Source organism: Schistocerca piceifrons, chromosome 3 (assembly GCF_021461385.2).
Source record: "Schistocerca piceifrons isolate TAMUIC-IGC-003096 chromosome 3, iqSchPice1.1, whole genome shotgun sequence".
Lineage (NCBI taxonomy): Eukaryota > Metazoa > Arthropoda > Insecta > Orthoptera > Acrididae > Schistocerca > Schistocerca piceifrons.
The window spans coordinates 33,502,944-33,530,486 of record NC_060140.1 but is presented as its reverse complement, the minus strand read 5'-3'; the positions used below and the strand labels follow the sequence as shown (position 1 = coordinate 33,530,486).

Here is a 27,543-nt window from a genome sequence, read left to right as displayed (position 1 = left end):
CCTTTCATCAATTAAATTCAATATTTCTTGTGTTACCCAAGGATTTCTACTAGCCCTCATCTTTTTACCTACTTGATCCTCTGCTGCCTTCACTACTTGATCCCTCAAAGCTACCCATTCTTCTTCTACTTTATTTCTTTCCCCCATTACTGTCAATTGTTCCCTTATGCTCTCCCTGAAACTCTGTACAACCTCTGGTTCTTTCAGTTTATCCAGGTCCCATCTCCTTAAATTCCCACCTTTTTGCAGTTTCTTTAGTTTTAATCTACAGGTCATAACCAATAGATTGCGATCAGAGTCCACATCTGCCCATGGAAATGTCTTACAATTTAAAACCTGCTTCCTAAATCTCTCTCTTACCATTATATAATCTATCTGATACCTTTTAGTATCCCCAGGCTTCTTCCATGTATACAACCTTCTTTCATGATTCTTAAACCAAGTGTTAGCTATGATTAAGTTGTGCTCTGTGCAAAATTCTACCAGGCGGCTTCCTCTTTCATTTCTTAGCCCCAATCCATATCCACCTACTACGTTTCCTTCTCTCCCTTTTCCCCACACTCGAATTCCAGTCACCCATGACTATTAAATTTTCGTCTCTCTTCACTATCTGAATAATTTCTTTTATTTCATCATACATTTCTTCAATTTCTTCGTCATCTGCAGAGCTAGTTGGCATATAAACTTGTATTACTGTAGTAGGTGTGGGCTTCGTATCTATCTTTGCCACAATAATGCGTTCACTATGCTGTTTGTAGTAGCTTACCCGCATTCCTATTTTCCTATTCATTATTAAACCTACTCCTGCATTACCCCTATTTGATTTTGTGTTTATAACCCTGTAGTCACCTGACCAGAAGTCTTGTTCCTCCTGCCACCGAACTTCACTAATTCCCACTATATCTAACTTTAACCTACCCATTTCCCTTTTTAAATTTTCTAACCTACCTGCTCGATTAAGGGATCTGACATTCCACGCTCCGATCCATAGAACGCCAGTTTTCTTTCTCCTGATAACGACATCCTCTTGAGTAGTCCCTGCCCGGAGATCCGAATGGGGGACTATTTTACCACCAGAATATTTTACCCAAGAGGACGCCATCATCATTAACCATATAGTAAAGCCGCATGCCCTCGGGAAAAATTACGGCCGTAGTTTCCCCTTGCTTTCAGCCGTTTGCAGTACCAGCACAGCAAGGCCGTTTTGGTTATTGTTACAAGGCCAGATCAGTCAATCATCCAGACTGTTGCCCTTGCAACTACTGAAAAGGCTGCTGCCCCTCTTCAGGAACCACACGTTTGTCTGGCCTCTCAACAGATACCCCTCCCTTGTGGTTGTACCTACGGTACGGCTATCTGTATCGCTGAGGCACGCAAGCCTCCCCACCAACGGCAAGGTCCGTGGTTCATGGGGGGGGGGCCTTACTTCAATAATAATTGATTATTACTTCAATAATAATTGATTATATCCCACCAATAACACACATGAATAGGCAACATCCGTAAGTTCAGGTGTAGAGTAATGTGAATTATCTACACATTTTCAAACATTCGTATCTTTGTTCACAGTCCCACATGAGATAACTAACCCCAAACTTTACAAAAAATGAAAATTTTCAAATTTCAAATTTTCATAAAAAAATTAAGGAAACATTGGTTATGTGTTCTTGCTCCATATGAGGCTAGTAGTGAATGATATCTAAGTACAGGAAAAAATAGACTCTCATAAAGCACTCCTTGTTTGTTATTTTTGGCCCTAAAAAGCGGATTTTTGAAAATTTGGATACCAAACTTTGGAGGTCATCTTGACTGGTTATTTTTGAATTTAGGGTACCTTGTAATAGCCAATGTTGTAGAGGACACTTTTCTATAAACAATCATGTCAATTGCAATGTTTTAACTTAACCCAATGCAGAGATAATCATATTTTTCCCAACATCTCTAAACTGAAATATTGTCGCCCACTTACAAACGAAAATGGCTGACATTCAGTAAACGTGAAAGATAAATTAAAAAAAAAAATCGGTTTTGAACTTCTCAATTATATAGTAATCACATACAAAAAATTAAAATATTTAAAAATGGTCAAGCAACCAACTTAACTTTTATTGGACCACTTCATTTGGATTGAACTTCCGGAAATGTTTTGCAGTTTAAAACTCTCTTTCTAAATCTGTGTTTTACCATTATATGGGGTGTCCCAGGAGGAGTGGTCAATAATCATGGATGTGACAGGAATGATCATTCTAAGCAAAATAGTCTGTAACATGTGTTATAAAGCATGTAGCTTAAGAGCTCAATACTTATTAATCTTCAGTATTCCAATACATCTTGTCTAGTGAACAAGTGCTCGCAGCTTGTAAGGTATGCATTTTAAGGCACATGTTTACTAGACACTTTTTTGTTTCAAATGATTGTTATTGCCATAAACTTTACTATTGATCATTCCTCCTGGAACACCCTGTGTCATCTAACACAATATACCTTCCAGTATAATCAGGTCAGTAACACATACAGATTGTCTTCAGTGCAAAATTTTTCAAGCAGCTTCCCCTTTCATCCCTTTCCCCAGTTCATGTTCCACTACGATTTTGCCTTCTCTTACTTTCTCCAGTATCAAATTTCAGTTGGCCATCATGACTAAATTTCCATTTCCCTTGACATACTGAATAATTTCTTTCCTCTCATCATAAATTTTTCTCAATTTTTCTGTAGAGATATACTAGGCATCTATGCTGTTACTATTATGGTGGGTCATGGCCTTGAGTCTATCTTGGCTATAATAATCCATTCAGTATATTGCTCATAGTTCATTGTTGTCAACAAACCACCTAAATGGTCGAACAGTGTGCCAATGTTCTTTTCACAGATGAGTCCCAATTCGGTCCGAAGAGTTAATCTAGATGGATTTGCATCTGCAGAGGATGTGGAACAGGATTTTGGGACCCAAACATTGTGGAAAGAGACTGATATCGAGGAGGATCCCTAATGTTGTGGGCAGGGATCATGCTGACCATTCAAAACACCTCTTTGTGAAATTGTACAGGTCAATAGACAAGGTTTAACTGCTGTCAAGTATAGTGAGAAGATCTTGGGACCTCACGTGTAGTTGTTGCGAGGTGCTGTGGACCCAGTGGATGACAATACTCGACTTCATAGGCCATAGAAGTTTATGTTTTCTTGGAAGCAGAAGATATTGTACAAATGGCACGGTCTACTTGCTCTCCCAAAATGAATCCAATAGAGCATGTCTGGGATGCACTAGGGAGATGGGTTTCGTCACGTTATAGTGTCCTCCAACAACTCGCCAACACTTGCTAGCTGCTCTTCAGGAAGAATGGGCATTATTGCCTCAACACGAGATTAATGATACCATTCACAGCATTTTCTGTTGTCATCAGGTCTGTACTGCTGCCAGAGAGGGTCACGCTCCATACTGAGCACAGTAACCAGCTGTTGGAGTGTGTGTGTGTGTGTGTGTGTGTGTGTGTGTGTGTGTGTGTGTGTGTGTGTGTGTGTGTGCGCGCGCGCGCGCGCGCGCACAAATCCGTTAAGTTGGAAGAAACAAAGACAGGGTGTATACGCCAACAAGGAAGAAAAATTTCCAGATTTTTCGGTTAAAAATTCACTTTCTCCCGGGTGAAATACACTTTTTCCGTGCTAAGTGATAGTACACATTCTCTCGGAACTTTAAAACTTATCAATCATTTGAAGTGTTATGGTTTTATACAGGGGCATAGAATTTCCCGGCACCTAAGAAAAAGAAACTCAGGAGGATAAAAAACACGTTTTGAAAAGATCTTTGATGTGCAGCAACAGCCGGCCGAAGTGGCCGTGCGGTTCTAGGCGCTACAGTCTGGAACCGCGAGACCTCTACGGTCACAGGTTCAAATCCTGCCTCGGGCATGGACGTGTGTGATGTCCTTAGGTTAGTTAGGTTTAAGTAGTTCTAAGTTCTAGGGGACTGTTGACCTCAGAAGTTGAGTGCCATAGTGCTAAGAGCCATTTGAACCATTTTTTTGCAGCAACATCTACGCTGCATATTTTCGTATTACGAAGGTATAAATTCAAATTCCATCAGACACTGCATGTTACTTTCCGAAGCATTGAAATCGAGATTGCGATGCACTTTTGTAAACCACTCATAGCTCATGTCACGTGATCTCACCAGCCAATGACAGCGGATTTTCAGAGCATAGGACATGTGATATAATAAGTCAATAGCAACATCACTTAAGTAGCGAGAAAAACACAAACAGGAAATGTTGTTGGTTTAAATTAATATACACAGTGTTGCTACAAGAAAAGCACAGCTTTCACATATAATACTTGTCTGTAACATTAATAAGCTACATGAGAAGCTAAGCTTTCCATTTAATGTTAATCTGTTTTGCGCGTGTTATACTTTAATAAGATACATCACACAAATGTGCCGGTAAAATTTTTTTAATACCGACATAAATCTCTGATGTTCTGGGCTCGAAATTCTTCTAAATAGCTCATTTTTAAATGAGAATCAAACGCTCTATGGTTTAATAAATTCATTGTAAATTCCCGCACATAGTTCATTTTGGGGAAAAAGGAAATTTATTTAGAAAATAATGACTTTCAAACCACAATTCGCAATATTTTCCCGCGACCTATTAGAAATAGATTCATTCCACCGGGGTAATACTAGATAGCGACCGTTTGAGATAGGACGTCAAAAATTTAAAAGGAAACGACTTTACAAAAATATGTTCATTTTGTAGCAGACATCTTTCTGAAGAGTCTGATGCGTAAAACATATGTATTCGAGGAAAGACATGTTATTTGGTCTTACGTGTGCCAAAGTGCAGTGCCACGCTCTTCACACAACATTCTTCTACCGCCTGTCACTGTATTTCGCTTTGTGGAACTCAAACATGTATTTTGTAATGGATGCCATCAAACTATATTCAGGCCAGTGAAAATTATCTCCTGCTCCCAGTCGGCTGGTTTGACATCGTGGCCCTCTTTAAAAAATCTCGCAGTTAATACTGGATAGGATTATTTGTAATCAGGAGAACAAGAACTCTTCTGAAACTTTGCACATTTTATTGCCTATTAGCTAATAACTTGCGGTTCTGTGTGACATAAAATTAAATATGGGATACATAAAACCAGTAAAGGCAAGAAACAAGCAAGACAGTAAACATTTCTTCAAACCTTAGCTCCTAGCGTTTTCCTCTCTCTTTTAATCTGGCTACAACTTCACATGGCGTGCTTTCCTTTCTGCGAAAGGGAAGTTCGTCAAACGTTTTGCTACACGAACAACCGAAATGTCATTGTCTAATAACGGAAAAGCTGTTAATACAAATAGTACCCAAGACTGTTGTGGTTTCTCGATATGACTACGTCTACTTTGTCACGGTCTGCTAGATAAAACAAAAGAGGCTTTTCTAATATTTCAGCAACTGTAAAACACACCAAATACGCGAGACTGTTTTGGCAATAATGGTCATTTTTGTAACACGATAGAAAATAATTCACGAAATACCAATATGAAATGCTTATTTGGCCTACTGTAAGCAAAAAGCTTTATGTTAGTATATGGTTTCGCATTTCATTCATTTGCTTCAGGTACTCAAGCATGAGATCAAAAAGTAGTAATAGTAAATTTCTGTATAAATTTGGAATCTTCTTCCATAATTTGTGTGATGTCCCCATTTCACCAGGTAGCATGTGGCTGCTTGCTGCTGCTTACACTGCCAACAACCACATTTCTGTAGCCAGAAGCTTGAGAAGGTACTACTAATACGCGTCTGCGCAAGCGCATGAGGCTGCTTGTAACTTCTCAAATGAATATAATATAAAGTTGTGACGTCACGTTCATCATGGGTTATTTGGTGTTATGAAGCATTGCAGTCTTCCTAAAGCCTTTGACACATTTTGCCGTTTGCAGACGCTTGTATGAGCACTGTTTTTTTTTATATGGCGCATTTCATTTGCAATTTAAGTTTTATTTTCGTTCTTTCTCTCATTCATGTTTTATGGCTGCAGTACTATTCTTGAGTATTGGTTCTTCCAGTCAAAATTACATAGATTTAGCTAAAACAATGAAAAATCCCGGAATCCTGAAAAAATCCCGGAATTCTAAAAAAATTCCCGGGTTTTTCCCGGATGAAAAAATATTCCTGGGTTTTTCCCAGTTCGTGTACACCCTGAAAGAGCATTTTTGTCATCCATTATGCATGTTGCAGTTTTTTACTTTCTGTGTTCTTTACATTGTTTCTACTTCACTGTTTACATTGTTTTGTGGCAAAATAAAACATAACCTTGAAAAATTTCCATCTGTTGCTTCAATTTTGGCACCCAGTGTCCATCCAAATGGGAACTTTGGCAGAGAAGACACTGTGGCCAGTCAGCAGTGTAGGGTTCTCAGGGCTGGAAGGTGGAGTACATAAATGTTACACTAACTGAAATTTTTGTCGAAGCCAGGCACTGAATCAGTACTTCAAGAGAATGCCTCTCGTGCTTCAAGAAGATTGTCCTTCTCACTTAGGTTGGTTCCATTGTTTCCTGTGGGGGGGGGGGGGGGGGGACAAGCTTTTTCACACATGTTCGTTACTCATATTAATCACCTTCATTAGTCACTGAAGAGATGTGAGAACTCAGTTGAAAGAACAATTACTCACAAATGAAGATCTCTTGAATGGTGTGTTACTGTCAATATGCACAGCAGCCATAAACGCTTTTGAAGAAAGAAAAAAAAGGATAAATTAAGAAGTTTGACGACTAATTTCGACAGTTCATGAAATAGCACAGTACAAATTATTTTGTAAAATAAATGCTGTTCGGAGAAAGTAGCACACAGTAGTCGATAAAGGGGCCTGTGCTGAAAGACTTTCTTATAGGTTGAATAAAATAACTTCAAAACTGACATTGCAGAGGCAATGGGACAACTACCCTAGACAAAACTCTGTAGGTACCTACAAATCAGGCAACACAGCAAGCATGTGGCACTCAAGAAGTAACTCTGATTGGCTGGCAGGTGTCAATTACCACTCGATTCTGTGAAATATCACAAAATTATTTTAATGTAAGTATATTGACCTTTATACTCTTCAAAAAATGTCATGCAAATGATCTTTCTGTGTCTTTCTTTAATATATTTGTTTAACTTTTCTTTTCCTCTTTCTTTATCTTCTGTTCAGTTTATTTCTTTCTGCACTACTTTGTTTGAAGTGTCTCATTTGTTATTGTCAGTATTTGTGTCACTTGCAGTAATTTTTACAATTAGTCAGCATTTCTTCCTTCTGAGATTGACTTTGTCTATGAAGTCTCAGAAGAAGAGAAAAAAAATAAATAAAATAAAAAACAATCAGTCTCCTCCACTGGTAAACAAAATGTTCCAGCACAGGAAGTAACCATTAAAAGATATCCAAAGTAGGCCTATTTGTTTCTAAACAAATAGCCTTCTGTCAACAGTCAAAAATGTGTTTTAGTTATGTCAAACAATGGAAACTACAGGATGGAATATCAACAACATATGGGAAAGATAGATTGCTACTTACTGTAAACACGGCATGGTAAGTTGCAGACATGCACAACTGCTTCTGTTCTACGAGACAGTTGCATTCTGTTCCAAGACACCACAGATGGTGGTCATTTGTGCATGCCTGTCTGCAATTTAATGTGTTATCTTTATGGTACGTAGCAATCTCTCTTTTCCTTATATTGTCATTTTAGTTACTTTTTAGAGTTATGTTCTAGACCAGGAATAAAACTTTGCTCTCACTCAAATAGTTGCCAGAGTATCATATTCAATATCAATGTGATCCTTGCAGACACAATTACCTCTCAAGCGGAGAACTTTTCCTTCTGCTGTTACTCAGGGCTTCACAATGCGGGAAGCATTGTGAAGATACACCTACCTTACGTGCAACCACAACAGACAGATGTCTGTGGAGAGGCCACACAAACATGTTGTGAGGGTACGAGATTTCCCAGATGTTCTGAAGCCAAATAAATCATTTTGTTGGTTACGGGTGAACTCTCATACCACCTTTGAATATGAATGAACAAGCTTTATTAGCAGAAGATCTGTTTGTTACTTTATCCAGAAAAAAATCACCCCAAGTTAAAAGTTTAATTATTATGTAAGAGGATTTACTAAGGAGCTACTCTTGTTTCACATGTTTTATTATTTTTGTCTGAGGTATTTCACATGAGCTCCATGCCATCCCAAGAATGTTGAAGCTGTAATTGGCACCATGACGTACAAAGTAATGGGAGGCGGCATAAAACAGAATAAAGTCTATGCCTTGCTCAACATGTGCAGTACCTATAGCGTTGTGTCAACTTGTATTTATGTTCTACTGTGGTCATCAAATAAATCAAACCGCCCAGATAGATGAGTATGTTAGAAAACCACCTCCAGGATTTGAGGAGGTGAGCCTGCCCTGGATCAAATTCAGTTCACAGATTAACAATGAGATGGTGATGTGATGCAGGATACCCAGCCACCTACTGTTACTCATATTGTCAAAACACTGTTTTCTTCTAAGTTTGGAGTTGGTTAAAAACGAGATGTACCTAGATGATTAACCTCAGATCAAGTTTGTAATGAAAGCCTTCCTAAAAATCAGAAATGTTGAGTCCTGGTTTTTGTAGCAATTAAATTGTTCTACAGACATAAGAAGAACCATCAACGAGTCAGAGGTTCACAGACGTCTCGCAGCTGAAGATAAGCGGTGAGGTAATTTATAAACCAACTGATATCTTGCAATGTGGTCCTTGAAGAGGGGCAAGCAGCCTTTTCAGTAGTTGCAGAGAGAACGGTCCGGACGATCAATTACTTGGCGTCGCATCTGAGCCAACATGGCCTTGGTGTGCCAGTACTGTGAACAGCTGACAATATGAGGAAACTAGATGATGACTATTTTTGATGTGGGGGAGAAAACAGCATGGTCACCAGTGCCCTTACAGAGTGTCAGCATGCCACACTCATCGAGGGGAGGGGGAGAATGGGTTAATTATGAAGGCAGTTCCCACAGGTTGAATAATTTATAATGCATCCAAGTCCACTTCCCCTCACCAGCATCTTAAGGATGAGACCCAACAGTTCACAAAATTTCAAAACCTGTGGACATTGTCAACGAGGATGGTGGGCACATCTCCAGAGAAACTGAAGACTGCTCTGTAGTCCAAATATGCTGAACCAAAAGTGGCAACCAAAAACTCCACAGGATGATGGCTCCTCTGACAGAGAAGGAGACCTTATGTTAAAGGGCTATGTCCTATGTGCAGTTTGGTGAGCAGCTTTTCCTTCCATTAGTCTAGTTGGCATGAGGTCCATCATCTTGTCTGTGTGGTTGATTCGAGTGACCGTAGTTTGTTTTCTACCACTTCCAACCATTCAGATTCCAAATGAAAAATGATTCTTCTGTCAGATAATGTGACTGCGGCATACAAGTGGTCAGCACCTTGGCGTACAACAACATCCCGATGTGTTTCTTCGGCTGCTTTGTCAGGAATGTTGTTGCTCTGTAAGTCGATTTGCCAAGGTGCCTCCTTGACTTGGTGTTGGAGCCACTGCGTCATGGATGAGCTGAATCAAATGCTCTCTCTGGTATATTACGTGGATCACTTTAAACACAATGAGTGAGTTGGAACAGACAAGAAACTTTGTTCTGTGATGCCTTTGCATCCACTCCAGTGCAGTCATAGTATCATGTAACTCCGCATCATAATTTTTAAATTGCTCTGGAAGGCACAAGTGGAAAACCTTATCAGGGAAAAGATATGAACAACCAAGCGCATTCCATTGCGGGGATCTGTCTATACAAACAACAATAAAACTGCCCTCCCCAGATTTCCTTCCAATACTATTTTTGTGTTTTAGGGTGCAAAACATCTAAGGTCACAAGCACCCAGTATGGGACCACAGAATGCTGGGACCGCGAGGGTAAAAAACCGTTGCGAGGTCCGATACAAAAAGGAAGAATAAACAAATCTAAAACATCAAGACATTACAGAAGAGTATCTAAAAGATGTCAACAAGGCACTGGAGTCACCAGGTAGAAATGAAATCTCTTTTGTCATATTACTGCTTTTTAAATAACTTAAAATGTGAGCCACAGCTCACATGTCTGGCAAAACAGCAACAGCCCGACCCTGAGACTTAAGTGGCTAAAATAGGGGCAGAGGATCAGGAAATGTCTGATTGTTAATGGCTGGCTACAGAAAGGACAGCTGGGTGGAGGGTCACCACTCAACAAGTGGCGGTGACTAAAGTTGCAGTGTCCTATTCGCAACCGAGCTAACATTACTTCCTCTCAGCGAGACGACCAGGAGGAAGTCGACCAGGCTGTGAGTTTGTTCCCATGAAGGGAGCACCAATGGTCATGCCAAAGTGACGTGATATGCCGATAGAGGGAAGTACCAATATCTTGCAAGGGAACAGAGTCAGAGGCTGGCCGACTGATATGGACTGCGGCCTTGGCTGCAGCATCAGCAGCATCATCCCCAGGCACACCAACATGGCCAGGAACCCACATGAACATCACTTGGGCTCCCCCATCCGGGAACAAATGGAGGCAGTCTTGTATCCGTCGAACAATGGGGTGGACTGGATTGGAATCATCTAGACTCTGAAGGGCACTGAGGCAGTTAGAGCAGATCACACAGCGAGTTAGCTGGTGCCTCCGGACGTAGTGAACAGCCCGATAGAGGGCAAAAAGCTCTGCTGTAAAAATTCTGCACTGGTCAAGAAGCCGGTATTGAAACTTATCAGCCCCGATGACAAAAGCACAGCCAACACCTTGGGCGGACTTGGAACCATCAGTGTACAAAATATGCTGTCGGCAAGTTGTGAGCGACGTTCGAGAAATTTGCAGCGATAGGTCAGCTCGAGAGTCGAATCTTTCGGAAACAAGCTGAGGTCAAAATGGACACAAACCTGTGTCTGAAGCCAAGGCAGTGAAGGGCTCTCCCCCATTCGGAAAGTGGCAGGAAGTGTGAACTGCAGCTGCTGAATTACGTGACAAAAGCGGACGGCAGGAGGCCGCAGAGAAGAAACGTACATCTCGTACTGGCGGCCAAAAATGTCATCAAGAAAAGTGTCAAAGATTGAGTAGCCTGGCATGGAAGAAAGCTGACACGCATACCTACTGAGTAAGATGTTGCGCCGGTATGACAGTGGTAGTTCACAGGCTTCTGTGTAGAGACTCTCAACAGGGCTAGTACGGAAGGCACCAGTGGCGAGACGGATCCCCAAATGATGTATTGTATTTAGACGGCATAAAATAGACGGCCGTGCAGAGGAGTAGACAATGCATCCATAATCCAACTTGGAGCAGACAAGAGATCGATAGAAGCGGAGGAGGACAGGGAGAGCATTTTGGCCCAGTCGCAAGGACGGTGGAAGAAATGCCTTGTACTGCCAGAAGTTGACGCAAACAGATTTGGTAGCAGAAACCATTTGTAACACTCCAAAAATACAGATGGTCCAGACAATGCTGAAGACAGCATTGCAGGAGACACGTCCGCTGGGAGCTGCAATAAATAGCAGTGGTGAACGAAAACTGAACCGGAAATGCCAGCTGGAAGGCAGTCCATAATGGGGTTGATGGCTACGGCGAAGAGAACGACACTCAGTACGGAGCCCTGAGGCACCCCGTTCTCCTGTGAAAAGGTGTGGGATAAGAAAAAACCCACACGTGCCCGGAAAACTCTATCTGTTTAAAAATTCCTGAATGAAAGTGGGAAGACGACCGCGAAGGCCCCATGTGTGCATAGTATGTAGAATGACTGTCTGCCAACAGGTATCATAGGCTTTCTCCAAATCAAAGAAAACAGCCACTATTTGTCGCTTCTGCAGAAAATTATTCATGATGAACGTCGAACTGAGTGGTGCTTTCGGAACCCATACTGAGAAGATGGTGTGACTCCAGCCACCACACCAATCGACCATTGATCATGCATTCCATCACCTTATAGATGATGCTGGTAAGGGAAATCGGACGATAGCTCGAAGGAAGGGATTTATCTTTACCAGGCTTAGGTAGGGGAACAATAACAGCTTCACGCCAAGGTGTGGGAAATACACCGTCAGTCCAAATATGGTTTTAGGTATCGAGGAGAAAGCGTTTTCCCACAGGAGGAAGATTCTGCAGCATGAGGACGTGGATTGTATCGGGCACAGGAGCGGAAGACCTGGATGAGGAGAGAGCACATTTGAGATTCCTCATAGTAAAAGGAGTATTGTAACATTCTCGATTCAAAGAGAGAAAAGAGACTGCACGAGCCTCCTCCGCCTGTTTCCGAGGAAGGAAGACAGGATGGTAGTGGGTGGAGCTTGAAACCTCCGCAAAGTACTGGCCCAAAGTGTTGGAACGTTTTCCTCCACAGTCAGACCAGGGATCGGGGAGTCGGCTGTAGTCCCAGTAAGCCACCACAAATGAGAGAGGACGGAGTAAAACTGTTGAATGAGCTGGTGATGGAAACCCAGCATGCTTTCTTTAATAGTGCAGCGGCACTAAGTGCACTTCGTCGGGCACAAATCGCATTGCTGCACTCCACAGTCCACCAAGGGACCAGGAAATGACGGGGAGAAGTAATATCTACATCTACATCTACATTGATACTCCGCAAGCCACCCAACGGTGTGTGGCGGAGGGCACTTTACGTGCCACTGTCATTACCTCCCTTTCCTATTCCAGTCGCGTATGGTTCGCGGGAAGAACGACTGTCTGAAAGCCTCCGTGCGCGCTCTAATCTCTCTAATTTTACATTCGTGATCTCCTCGGGAGGTATAAGTAGGGGGAAGCAATATATTCGATACCTCATCCAGAAACGCACCCTCTCGAAACAGGGGATAGAGGATTCGGCAGTTGAGAGAATAATGTCCACGAGGTGCTCGAACTGATCACCACAGCTGGGAAACGGCTGTTTGACAAAGACTGCCACGGAGGAATATCGCCTACAGTCAGCAAGAGAGAATTTCCAATGAGTGGGCCGCTGTGGTGGGGTATGACTGTACAGGCAAGTCACACAAGGGAAGTGGTCACTCATGTAAGTATCGGAAAGAGCACACCACTTGAGACGTCAAGTGAGCTGGGCAGAGCAGATCAAGAGGTCTAAGAGGGAATAAGTGTGTATGGATCAGAGAGAAACGTGGCTTCGCCAGTGTTAAGGCACACAAGATCAAGAAGATCTGCCAAAAGAGAACCTCTCAGGCAGGCGACAGGCGAGCCCCAAAGAGGATGATGGGGGTTGGTGTCACCGAGGAGCAGAAAGGGTGGAGGAAGTTGGGCAACAAGCTGCATCAGGTCTGCCTTAGTAGTGACAGCAGGGGATATAAATGGTGCAGACGGAAAAGGTAAATTCGGGAAGGAAAACATGGACAGCAACTGCTTGCAGATGGGTGTGCAAGGGAATAGGACGATGACAACCATCATCTCGTAGAAGCAGCATGACCCCACCATGGGCAGGAATACCTGCCCTAAGGGGAAGGTTCATCCAGAGCAATGTAAAATGGGAGGGAGCAAAATGGTCTTGAGGACATAGCTTGGTTTCTTGGAGACAGACGACAAGCGGACATTGCGATCACAGCAGCAGCTGGAGGTTCACCCTTTTAGACCGAAGGCCATGGATAGTCCATTGTAAAAGGGCCATAAAATTTAGGAACACCGGAGAATGAAAAAGAAACTCACTTCGACAACTGCTTAGGGCGAGCTGTCAGAGGGAGGACGGCCACCGGAATCCACAGCAGGATCAATGGAGCTTCCCCGGAGTTGGTCAGTTGAAAAGGACCGACGAGTTGAAGAGGGCCGACGAGTCTGAGAGGGGGAAGACTGTTTGCCTTTGGATGATTATTTTGGCTTTTGGTGATTGGCAGAAGGGCCAGACAGCTGCGAACTCGAGGTACGCAAGAAATCTTCCCGGGAATAATCCTTTTTGAATTGACGGTTCGCTGGCTGCGTTGCAAACTGTCTTCGCCGGTGAAAGCGAAGAACGGGTAGCAAAATCCACTGCCTGGGAAGCAGGAGATGGAGTGTCAGCTTGAAGGCGAGGCGAGGCGACTTTGCCACCATCGAACTGAACTGTAAGTCACAAGTTTGCGTAGCCATGTTTTATGTGGGACGGGGAGAGGCTAACACGGTGCTGTAGCTTCCAGACAAACGGACATTCGGTTTACGGTTCACCAACAGTTTCTGGGCAACAGGAAAATGTACCTTCTCCGTCACCTTTATCTCCTGAACAGCCCGCTCGTCTTTGTAGACAGGACAAGAACGAGAAGAAGCAGAATGTTCTCTATGACAATTAATGCAGCGGGGGGAAGGAGGTGGACAGGCACCCTCGTGTGCATCCCTACTACAAGTGACACATTTGGCCACATTTTTACACGATGTGCTGGTATGATTGAACTGGTGGCAGTTTTAACACCTCAATGGATTGGGAATGTAGGGGCACACGGAGATGACTTCATAGCCTGCCTTGATCTTGGTAGGAAGTGTTAACCGATCGAACGTCAGGAATAACGGGCGAGTGGGCACAAAATCGGCAGCTTCCTTCTTCATAACTCTATGAACAGCAGTAACGCCCTGATCCCATAGATAATTAGTTATTTCGTCCTCCATCAAGCCATCCAGCATCTGGGAGTAGATAACACCGCAGTAGGAGTTAAGTGTCCTGTGAGCCTCCACTTTTATAGGATATTCGTGGAGGGTTTGGGCCTCGAGTAGTTTCTGGGCCTGGAGAGCACTATCAATTTCCAAAACCAGCATTGCACTGCAGAGACGAGAGCATGACTTCACAGGGCCGGCGATGCCATCCATGCCTTTCTGTGCAACAAAGGGGTTTACAGAAGCAAAAGTCTGGTTTTCGTCTAAACGTGTGACTACTAGATATCCAGGTGCAACAGGATGAGAAATTGAGGCAGGAGCCTCATTCCACTTTCTTTTATGTGAAACACTCTGAGAAAGATAAGGAAAATCAGTCATTGGGAAGAAGTTCCCCACGACTGCCAGCATCTCTGATGGTGCGCTCCTTCCAGCAGGGGCCCTCCAAAGGGGAGGCCCCCACCTTAGGTCACACCTCCCGAACGACAGATGGAGGGACCAATTGGCAGAGGAGGAAGGTAACAGTTCAGGCAATCACCCCTCCCTGGGCCTCGCCGGTAGCAGGGGGTACGTGCGGGCCCTACATGCCAACCCGGGGCTCGGAATTACCCGTCACCCAGTCTCCTGCTACACATCCAACATGTGGGTGGCCGTCAGGCAACACAGAGAGGAGAAGAAAAGATAAGAAGGAAAGGAAGAAAGGAAAGATGGCCTCAAACACAACAGCGGAGGAAACGGAGAGCAGAACAAGGATAGAAAGGAAAGAGGAAGCAGGGAAAGGGCAGTGCAGGGAAAGCGCAGTGCAGGGAAAGGGCAGTGCAGGGAAAGGGCAGTGCAGGGAAAGGGCAGTGCAAGAGAGAAGAGATCTACAAGTAAACCAATGCAATTGAGCTTCAAGAGCCCATGGAGGCATGAGACATCTCCACGCGAGGGCTGGGGCCCCGTGGTCGCCAAGCACATACTCACCAAAGAGCGGTGAGCACACTGGGGGGGGATAATAAATTGTGAGCACTTTATCTTCGATACTATGAAACACATTTCTTCTATTGAAGAAGTGCTCATAACTCTTAAGGTATGCATTTTAGAGCCCATATTTCCAGGATTTTTCTGCTTCGAATGATTGTTCCCGACATATCCCCATATACTGACCATTCCTCTTGGGACGTATTCTGAGTAAGAGATACATCAAAAAATGTGCTAATTATTGTGCTAGTTTGTTAAAATTTTTTGTCATCCTCATCACCATCCTCTTCATCCACCTTTCACAGAACTTGCGGAACAGACCATTCACAGAAATTCTATGTGAAGGATACTGTTAACTGTTACTTTACATTCTCTGTGAAGAAAACACATTTCAAGGAACTCTGAATACACAAAAGTGAGACAAGTCAAAAACTACATTTGCTCTCAGAGCAGTTGACCAATATCTGTAGCCCAGGATTGTATTCTGGATCAAAATGCTTATTCCACTAGATGTGATTCTGCAATGGTTTTACAATCACAGAGAAAACAGACAATGACACAGCTCAAGACATCTATATAATTTCATTTTTCTCCCTCTAGGCAATATCAGTACGTCACAAGTTAAACATCATGTAACTAGTATTGTCAAACATACTCTCTGACTTACTTTTTATACAAAGTCTATGCTTTGTGAAATATTCCTAGGTGCTAGGTTGCAAGATAAATTATTCGAATGCCACACCAATGTCTTAAAAAAAAACCATCAACTTATGAAAGATATTATTTTGAATAGCTTATAGCATTTTATGCTTTCCTGAAAATGCATGGTTTTGGAAGATTATGCAGTAGCTTGTACTGTAATGATTAGATATGCTAAGAACTGTAGTACCTGTAGTAACAAACTGGTAAAGATGACACAGTCATTTATGCATTTGAGGCACTGTACATTTGAATTTACAGAGAGACATTGTAGATCTGGATTTGCAGACTAAGACCAAATGAATTAACAAAAAACTTGGCACTTATAAACATAAAATGAGGTAAAGTAAGACTGTAATTGCTATGCAAATGAATATTTGTACAGTAACAGTAATGAAAATCGTGAGTTGCAATGGGTATGCATCTACAAAATTAAATTTTATTTCAACCAGTGCATATTCAAACAAAATTTCCATTTTAAGGGTCTATATGCTTGTTATTGGAGCTTAAATGTGACTGTAATTGTCTGCTGCACCACTACTAGTGGCGGGTAGCCAACCATCAGTCACAGTGATGTGTCAACATAGCCTACATCTTGCTGTGTCTATGGCTCTTCACAACTGTAGCATGGGGACTCTCATTGGCTCAAATATTACTAAACTTGTGACTGTTCAGTATTCCATCTCTGGTGAACAGGCTCATCCATGAAAAGTACACATGTAGGAAATTGAGGATCAGCTCTTAGGTGGTTGCCCACACACGTCACCAGCAGCTATGCACTATTTCACCATGCCTCATCACGTGCACTGGCAAAACAATGACATCACCCTGCACAGGCAGCAAACGAGCGGGATATGGCCTTGGGCAACCATGCAGATTGTATGTCTCAATCTGCAAAGCCTTACAACTTGTGGCACAACAAGTTAGTCGGAGTTCTGCACCAGGAGCAATGGAGTTCACCGAGACTACATTAGTTTCACACTCCAGAGATCGCTCAGAGCAGCAGTCAGAAGAGTGCAGCTGCAAGTCTGAAATAACCTGAAACAGTCCTCAAAGAAAGGAACTGCTGCAGCCTTCTTAGTGCAGTGATGTTGGTAACACACTTAGTCTCTGAATGGATGTTTACTTCTGGAAGTGATGTTTGTAATGGGACTTAGTTCTCACCCTGGACAGATTTATATACAAGGAAATTCCATGATGATGTTACAAACTTACAGGATGAGGGAGAATGGTAAATGTATAAGAGGCAAGGGAACCTCATCCAGAAATGACAGATCATTCTGATATCTCCGACAGCGGAATACATGTACTGATACTACTGTTGCTAAGACTATATAGTAGGCAATGTCGACAAGCAATGGCATACTACATAGTGGCATCAGCAATCCTGGTGTACAATGTCTGTACTGTAGTAGACTGCAGTCTGTGTTAAGTTGAAGTACTGGTGTCTATTAGCCCTAACCAAATGGAGTTTTACACGATGACAGAACTTACAGACACAATTTTCATGTATGGGCAACCAAATGGAAGCAGGAGAGGAGCAGAAAGATCATACCAGATCAGATATCCTCATAGAAGACATCTGGCTCACACCACGTTCCCAAGATTGCTCCAATAATTATGTGAAGCAGGGCAATTATTATCACAGCACCATGACCGAGGAGGACGATGAACTACACGGACTCCCAGTTTCGAAGATGCAGTGCTTGCTTGCACAGCTCAGATGAGGTGCCTACAATGAGCAGTCAACCAGTTGTATGTGAAGTGCGCGTTTTTCCTACTACCGTGTGGCAGTAGTACAAGAAATGCAAACACATCCTTACCATCCAAAGAAAGTGGATGATTTGACTCCTGCCAACTTCGGACATCATGCTGTGTCCAGGCAATGGTTCTTGCAGCGTCTTACAGTCAGTACTCACTTTTCTGTTTATGTACTTTTCACAGATGAAGCCTGTTTCACTAGAGACAGAATACTGAACAGTCAGTTTTAGTCGTAACTTAGTCAATGAAAATCCCATTGCTGCAGCTTTGAAGAGTCAGCAACATGGATTGTCAATGAGAGTTTGGGGAGGCATAACCAATGATAACATAGTACGCTCATTTCTTCTTCCTCCCAGCTAAATGCACCGGTGTACACAGTGTTTATCAGAGACATACTACCCAAGTTCCTGGAATATATCCCACTTTTTATTTGTCAATGGATGTGGTTTCAACATGATGAAGTCCCTCTTCACCTTGAACTGAGAGTTTGTGACCTCCTGGATCACACATTCCCTGAGGAGTGGAGAGGCAGAGGAGATGTTTCGTGATCGGCACATTCACCTAATCTCACCCCATTTGATTCCTTGTTGTGGGGCCTTGAGAAAAGTCTTGTGTATGAATCACATGTTGAGACTGAAGAGTACCTCCTGGCAAGAATTTTACTGTCTACAAAACTGTTCTAATGACACAGGGTACATTATAACAGCTACGACAAAACTTTATGTGATTATTCCACGCCTGCACTGACACTTGGGGATGTCATTTTGAACAGCTTCTGTGAATGTAGCAGCTTGTGAAACTTGTGCAGATAAATAGAATTCATTATTACTGTACCGTAGAGTTAGTATTTTAGATCACTCCAACATCAATTTGTGAGCCCCATTATTAGTCCATCAATGGGTGTAACTATCTGAGTGTATTGCGGCATATTCGGCAGGAATTCTGTATGTTATTAACAGGGTTCAGAAGTTGGGGGCCTTAGTCTAGCGAAGCATGCGACCAAGGTGGAGATTGTGTAGATTTTTGCTTATACTTTCCAACTCTGGTGTTTCTGGGCTACGGTCCCTTGCCTGAAATTGAACATTTACCCTTCTCCATCACCCCTGAAAGTTGATATCATCACGGACTCACTCTGTATATGTATAACCTGAAGTGGATGTTACGGTTTACGTTGTGTTGCAATACATAAATGCTCAGTTAAAGTGTACTAATTAACCTGTACAGGGATGTTTTAGAACCAGGTCACGACAAGGTGAGTGCCTAAACACAATGTTGCAATCGGTCTTATCTCAAACTGCTATACAGCAATAATACATAGCAGATGAGATCAGTGAATGCGTTTTCTAATACCTAAATTTAATATGACCCAGAAGATGGTATATTTATTATTAGATATCTTTTCAACTGTCAACCTGGAATGATGATTTGACTTCTGCGAGACTGACCTAGTCTAAAAATATTTGGCAGGTTATAAAATTGTTAACACAGCAGTACACTAAAAAGTATATATGCAGGATTAACAATAATGATATTAGGAAAAGTTCACAAATCATACAGTAGATGGATTGATATTTACAGTATCATATTTTACGGAATATAAGAGACACTTTTTTCTTCGAAAAATTGCCTCCAAAATTTAAGTGCCTCTTATTCTTGAAATTATTATAAAAGTGTCCAGTGTTTGATTTAAAATTCCCGTCAATCTTAAAAATGACCACATATTCGATGCTGGGGAAACCTACCTATTACTGGAAACATCAGATTCCATTGGCAGCAGCAGTGCACAAATGTGACAAACATGAGTTGTGAGAATTCACAAGCTTGCTAACACCCGTCTCCCTCCCACCTCGCCATCACAAACCCAGAACACTGTCTAGGCTATGGTGTATCATTGCAGTCTGCAGTAGCAATGAACTTTAATTGAAAGCGATTTGTGTTATCAATAACAGTACAATATTTTTGTTAGCAGCTAGTTTCATAACGGAAAAAATAAAAGGTATTCATATGATATGAGCTATAAATTGAAAGTAATAGCAGATGCAGAACAACACGGCAACAGAGCAGCCGAGTGGCATTTTGGGCCTCCACCACAGAAAAGCCATTTGCAATTGGCAGCCTAGTAAAGAAGAGCTGAAAAAATGATGAAGACTAAATGTGCAAAGAGAGAATTGAATGCAAGATGGACATAACTAGATGATGGCATATTGAAACAGATTCGAAGACACTGTCAAAATGGCATTGGAATTAATACAAAAATGATTCAAATAGGTTGGAGTTGATTGGCGCAACAGGTTTATGAAGCGTCATGGACTTAGAATGCAGACCAAAACCAAAATACCTCAGAAAATGCCACAAGAGTGTAAGTATTATCTTTCCATCACTTTATTATTCAGTATCAAAAGAAAACTAGTGTGGAACTAAGCCAAATAGCGGATATGGACGAAACTCCTCTGACATTTAATGTGCCGAGTAACAGAAATGTTGCCATGAAAGGTCTAAAACTGTAACTATAAAAACAAGTGGACATGAAAAAATGCACTAGACTGTTTCGTGTTGTGTTGACAGTATTAAACTTAATCCAGTGATCACGTTCAAGTGCAGAACATGCCAAAACCTTCTGAAATACCGCCAGGTGTTGTTCACGTACACATTAAGGGTTCAATGGACGAGGCTGGTATGAAATTATGGATTAACAGAATGTGGGAGAGAGGGAAAGGTGCTTTATTGAAGAAGAGTTCTCTTCTTGTCCTAGATCATTTTAGCAGTCATTTGAAAAATTCTGTGAAAGAGAAACTGAGACAGGGAAAAACGAAGCTTGTTGTTATTCCAGGACGACTTGCTTCACAACTGCAACCTAGTGATGCCTTCATAAATAAACCATTTGAAGAGTATTTGAGAGAGGAATAGAACAAATAGATGATGGATGAAACCCAACATGAATTCACGCCGAAGGAAGGGAGAGAGGGAGGGAGAGAGGGAGGGAGGGAGGGAGGAGGAGGAGGAGAAGAAGATGATTTCCACGGATTTAAAAGGTCAGGTCAGTTTTATACACTTAGAATTTTTTTATTCTGGCTTTGCAATCTAATAATAAAAATGGTATTTTTTAAAAATTGCTTAGAAATTAATCTGAGTCTTATAGTTTGTAACATCTTATAGTCCGTAAAATATGGTATTTCATTTTTGACTGTTTCTGGCTGTCAACATACTCTCACATAACTTTGTTATACTTTGAAAGACAGTAAATAGAGAAATGGTATTCTGTGAGACTAATGCTGAAGAGTAATAAATTACCTATTAAATTGTTATTATGTGTATGTAATAATCAGCTGGCTTATTTTAAATCCAAAAACAAATACATTTTGTAAGTTCTTTAATATTTTACTCTGCCACAAAATGTAAAGATATGTGTCAATGATTCAGTTGTTATATTACAGGCATGAACACTTTATTACACAAGTAGTGTAATGTTCAATAACAAGTACTAGCAAGGCACAATTTTAACAATGTCAACTTGAACCCTAAAAATCACATTGGGCACTTACATAACAACAATAACACACATCAACATTACAGAGATTCTAAACACTCATTCACTCGGCACAGAAGACTTTCTATTAAATCAAAATAGGTCAGTGAGCACTTTATTGTACTGACAGGATCTTGTTCGAAAAGTTTTCCTGCCACTGTAACTTTTATTTCCAGCCCATCACTTTTGTCCGAACTTGATTTGTTTTTTTTATTCTCGAGTTCTTCTTTGAGTTTCAGTTCATAGTGGCTTCTTGACAACTTAAGAGCTTCTCCAAGTGGATTAAGAAATGACTGCTTTAATTCAGGCAAACAATCAAGAAACCCTGTTTTGTTCTCTTTGTCTCTTATAACCATATAGCGAATGAAATTAAGAACGGAATTTATTCTCGACATATGTTCCAGAAGGTCAGTCTCTGCTCCTTCAGGTAGTGTACAACACTTCTTGACTAAAATCTGAAGCATTCTGCCTTTAAAATAAGGTGATACGTTGCTGCTAATCTTCATTTCTTCCAACATAACGTTCTTTAAATACGTGACAAGAAAACTATTGACAGCAGAGTACTTAGCCGTTTGTGACAAATGTACTAGCAACAAATAAAGACATTTCCTGTCTAATACAGAAAGGTACACTTCAAAAACACTGACTGCAAGCTTTCTATACTCTTCAGTTGGACAATAAACCATCACAGGTTGTAAACGACCTAGAAATTTGCTGTGGATTTCACTTTCAACTGACGAGTTTGTCAGGGATGCTTTAGCAATTCTTGATGTGACTGTGTGTGCTAAAATCAAGCCCTTGTATATTATCAATTGTTCTGAACATTTGAGCATTTCTGCACTAAGAAGTAAGTTTTTATGAAATACGTAAATGGGGTTGTAAACTGCAGGTAGAATTTCTTCTAGAAAATGTTCCCCAAGAATTAAATAATACAATGTACCCAAACCTAACATGGGGATTTCTTCATCTGTACCAAATATACTAGTTGATGGCTGCTCTAAAACTGGGTCATTGAGAGCATCTTCTACTGATTTATAATGGCTTTGCTGATCTCTCTTTTTTATCTTCGTGCTTTTAACTTCAGTATATTCTAAGAATTTTAAAAGATCATTTGCAATACAGAATAAATTTCTTACCAGATTCTCTGCGATGACTCTTGACTCACTTTTACTGTGACCTTCAAGTCTCAGAGAAGTATGAATGAAGGGGTGGCCTAATATCATAATTATGGATCTGATTAAAAATTTTCTCTCTCTAGTTATCTGTGCAGATGCTTCAAGTGAGGTAACTGCAGTTTTGGCAGTTATCTGAGAAATGAAATGGCTATAAAATGGCTCAATACACCTATATACACTGACAATATGTTCTACGTTTGGATCACAATCTAGCAATTTTGTCTCTTCCCCTTCGAGATTGTGATTCTCTGGAGCTGGTAATTTTTTTACATGCTGTTCTATCATGTTTAGGCACCACATAAGAGAGAAACCTCTGTTTTTTTGAAGCCTGTCCAACACAACTTGTAATGGTTTTAGGATCATTATTAGTACAGTGTCATCACCCAATGTTTCTCCTAATTCTACAAATTCAAGAAGTAAATTTTCTGGGATAGCTTTCTGTGCCAAACATATCAGAATATCCTGGACACACTGAAACACATTTGGTCTTTTCTTAAATACATCACGGGTCACAAACTGCTTCACTGCCTCTATAATGCTGCTGCTATCTTCCACAATACACTTTTCATACTTAACATCACTGAATATAGCACTAGCTTTTTCCGTTTCTCCAGCTGAAAGACAGTGCACCAACACTGCAGTATGCTCAAGGGGTGCTTCAGAGATATTGTCAATATCATCCTCTGTTGTTACCGCCATTATCTCAGTTCGGAAATCTTAAATGTCACTATTCTGCAATGATACAGCCAGTAGCTCAAAACAGTCAGATTCTTCCCAGTGAAGTCAACACTGAAAAGAGCATACATTCTAATAAACAAATGTTACAACTCTAACAGCGATTCTGGAAATTAAGGCATACAACATAATAACGCAGATATGTATTTGTTATTTTTGTAAAAATGCCATATGAAAGGAAAAAGTATTATCAAAATATGCAGGAGCTCTAAAAAACAGTCATACTAATTGGCAAATTAATTTATAAGTTAAGATGACAAAATGACTTTTATGCTACATAACACATTTCATGAAAGCAGTGCCGTTTATTGTGATGCTGCAATAGCTTCCTTTTGCCTACATTTATAAAAGTTCTGTCCTTGCAAGATCAGGTTGTAGGCCTTATACTTTGTACATATTTAAACTGTGGAAAAATGATACTACATTGCACAACATGGAAGGAAGAAAAATTGCTGTTGATAACAACACCATCCCCGATGAGTTGTTGGACAGATAAGAGCTAGGATTGGTGAGCAATGAGGAAGGAAATCCAATACGATCTTTTCAAACAAACCATCGTGACATATTCCCATAAAAGTTCGGAGTCCTACACAATGAGCCACTTAACTCGGTACATACAATGAGTTTTTGCAAATTTATATAAGTGAAAGTCCACAAGCAGTGCAGTCTGTAGGAAGAAAAGGAGTTACAACGTGAAATGCGGTCACCCACAGACTGAAATAAGGTGGTGATATGAAAAATAACAATAGAGCAGCCTGAAGGAGGTCCTTCTATAACTGAAATCTGTTACAATGGTACATTGCGTACCCTCCACTACACGCCATACTGCAGTCTGCAGAGAACAGGTCCACTGCTGTACGGAACTTCATTAGCAAGACAGATGTTGGCATCACTTAAGATGACATGAAGGCCAACAAATAATCATGTGTTCTAGAAAACTTCACCTCACAACCACAGGATGAAAATATCAATGTATCACTTGGTTATCCAAATGGTAATAATTCCAAAAGTTCAACTGTGGTCCAAAAATGTTTCCTTAAACTATCAACACAGATTCTTCATATGGGAAAAAATTTAAAACAAAGAAGGCAGATATTACTTCATTAAATATGTCAGGGAAGTTGTTAAGTACACAGTCCAAGGTGTGCAACAGCTGAGAAGCAAATATAATGGCACAGGTTGTTGTTGTTGTTGTTGTATTTAATAACACACTCACTCACTCCCCCCCCCCCCCCCCCCATCTCTCTCTCTCTCTCTCTCTCTCTCTCTCTCTCTCTCTCTCTCTCTCTCTCTCTCTCTCTCCTCTCTCTCTCTCTCTCTCTGCATGAAATAGTAAATTGGAGCCTTCTCAAGCATAAACAGAATACACAGTGAGTGAATGAATGAATGAAGAGCACTGTTTTGGAGTTTTGCTGCATCAAAATTTCAATGTGCCAAATAACAACATGGATGGATGGATGGATGGATGGATATGGTTGTATGGACGCACAACAGCAAGGTCTCTAGCGTGCGCATGAAAACAGATTGAAATGGGTATCAGTAAAATGCACAAAACAGGAAGATAAAACACACATAAGACACAGATAATAAAAGTTGGAAAATTACGTGCGTACCCGCATAGAACCAGGGAATGAAGTATTGCGTCAGTAGTAAAACAATAATGACAGAGGAAGACAGTGGTATAAAGAGCTAAAACAATATGGCAGATGGATGTGGTTAGCTGACCACAAGAATGAAAAAAAAGGAGAAGCCAGCTACCCTGCAACACACTAAAACCTCCAGCCTACAAATTTAGGCCAGAGTCCAGACACATTACAAAACTTTAAAACATTAGTCACACTTATCTCATCATCAGCTAAAGTAGAGAGCAGATCCCCACCAATACTTGCTTCTGCCCTTGCATCATGATATAAAAAGCACTCATTAAAATATGGCAGATAGAGACGTGCATGCCACAAGCATCACAAAACGGGGGATCCTCTCGCCGTAGTAAAAAGCTCTGTGTGAGTGGGCAGTGCCCAATTCTAAGATGAGCAACTGGCAGTAGGAACACCTCGGCCAGGTTGTTTGTTTCACCAACTGCAGCTTCTGGGCCATCACCACCAACCATTCCTCATCCCACAACTGCATGCACTTCCTTTGTAGTGCAGAAACAACAGCCTGCAAGGGAATAGAACACTGTGCCACATCCTGTCTTCTGCAGGCCTCCTTTGTAGCCCGATCGGTCGGTTCATTTCCCCATATCCCTACATGACCTAGCACCCAGCAGAATGACACCTACTTACTCTGCCGTAGGAGCAAGTACACTACATCATATATCAGCTGGACCAACTGAGTACATGTTCTGTAATGATTCTAAGGCACTAAGTGAATTGGAGAAAATGAGAAACCGTTTGCCCCGAATATGACACATCTGCTCCAGCCCCTTCAGATCATGTGGAGCTCTGTTGAGAAAACAGTATTCTCGTCAGGAAGGTGAATACTGGAGACGTGGTTGGGGAACATGTCAGAGCAACCAAGGGAATTCTCTTGTTTGGAGCCATCAGTGTACAGTACTGTGAAACTGCAATGGATCTCTAAAATGTTAGAAAACAGAGAAGGAAATGTAAAATCTGGTGTACGATCTCTCTTGCTTTGTACTTGGTGGTTTGGCAAGATTCAGAGTCCACTAGTTCTTGTAGTTTGTCATTGTTAACTGACGTTAATGAGTGTGTGTGTGTGTGTGGAACATTAGTTACATCACATTGCAATTTTCTAAGAGACTGTCTAACACTTTGTTGATTTACTGTATCAAGGCCAAACTGACGAAATGATGCCGTGATACACAACAAACTTTAAGAAAATATCTGCACCAATGTTGTTTTTACACAGCCGCAGCATTTTAGGACCAAAATTGCTCAGCAGGAATGGGTAGTCCATTTCACAAAAAAGACAGAATAAGTGAGAAAAGATGATGATGATCATCATCATCTTATTATTATTCTTTCTTTTCTCAGACGTTATGTCTGGTCAAAAATGGAAAGTGACGCCGACCTTGATCATGCGCGACTTCCTTTTAACTGTATGGTATATGTTACATTGCATTTAGGAACTTTCGGGTAATTGAACATGTATCAATAATTACAGATTTCATTATATAAAAACAAAGATGAGGTGACTTTCCAAACGAAAGCGCTGGCAGGTCGATAGACACACAAACAAACACAAACACACACACAAAATTCAAGCTTTCGCAACAAACTGTTGTCTCATCAGGAAAGAGGGAAGGAGAGGGAAAGACGAAAGGAAGTGGGTTTTAAGGGAGAGGGTAAGGAGTCATTCCAATCCCGGGAGCGGAAAGACTTACCTTGGGGGAAAAAAGGAAAAAAGGACAGGTGTACACTCGCGCACACACACACATATCCATCCACACATACAGACGCAAGCAGACATATTTAAAGACCAAATATGTCTGCTTGCGTCTGTATGTGTGGATGGATATGTGTGTGTGTGCGCGAGTGTACACCTGTCCTTTTTTCCTTTTTTCCCCCAAGGTAAGTCTTTCCGCTCCCGGGATTGGAATGACTCCTTACCCTCTCCCTTAAAACCCACTTCCTTTCGTCTTTCCCTCTCCTTCCCTCTTTCCTGATGAGACAACAGTTTGTTGCGAAAGCTTGAATTTTGTGTGTGTGTTTGTGTTTGTTTGTGTGTCTATCGACCTGCCAGCGCTTTCGTTCGGTAAGTCACCTCATCTTTGTTTTTATATATAATTTTTCCCACGTGGAATGTTTCCCTCTATTATATTAATTACAGATTTCTGTAGTTGTATATGTAAGTTTGGATGTAGCTGTATTGTGTTGATGTACTGGTGGATATTTTGTGGTATGACTCCTGTAGTTGACAGTATAATTGGTATGATGTCAACTTTATCCTGATGCCACATGTCCTTTACTTCCTCAGCCACTTGGATGTATTTTTCAATTTTTTCTCCTGTTTTCTTCTGTATATTTGTTGTATTGGGTATGGATATTTCGATTAGTTGTGTTAATTTCTTCTTTTTATTGGTGAGTATGATGTCAGGTTTGTTATGTGGTGTTGTTTTATCTGTTGTAATGGTTCT

General features: G+C 41.3%; 1 protein-coding gene across 4 annotated transcripts in view; it reads right to left on the bottom strand.

Annotated features, from left to right (window-relative positions):
• LOC124789772 (ubiquinone biosynthesis protein COQ9, mitochondrial) overlaps positions 1–27,543 on the bottom strand; it is a 191,391-nt gene that overhangs the window by 132,814 nt on the left and 31,034 nt on the right. For 2 of the 4 annotated variants that reach the window (XM_047257234.1, XM_047257235.1), the window contains exon 2: positions 21,131–23,498. The exons of the other annotated variants lie outside the window; for them this stretch is intronic. In XM_047257234.1, the coding sequence (XP_047113190.1) occupies positions 21,576–23,408 (1,833 nt within the window). In that variant the 5' untranslated portion in view covers positions 23,409–23,498 and the 3' untranslated portion in view covers positions 21,131–21,575. Of the gene's footprint in view, positions 1–21,130; positions 23,499–27,543 lie in introns of those variants that run through there. 4 annotated transcript variants of the gene reach the window in all.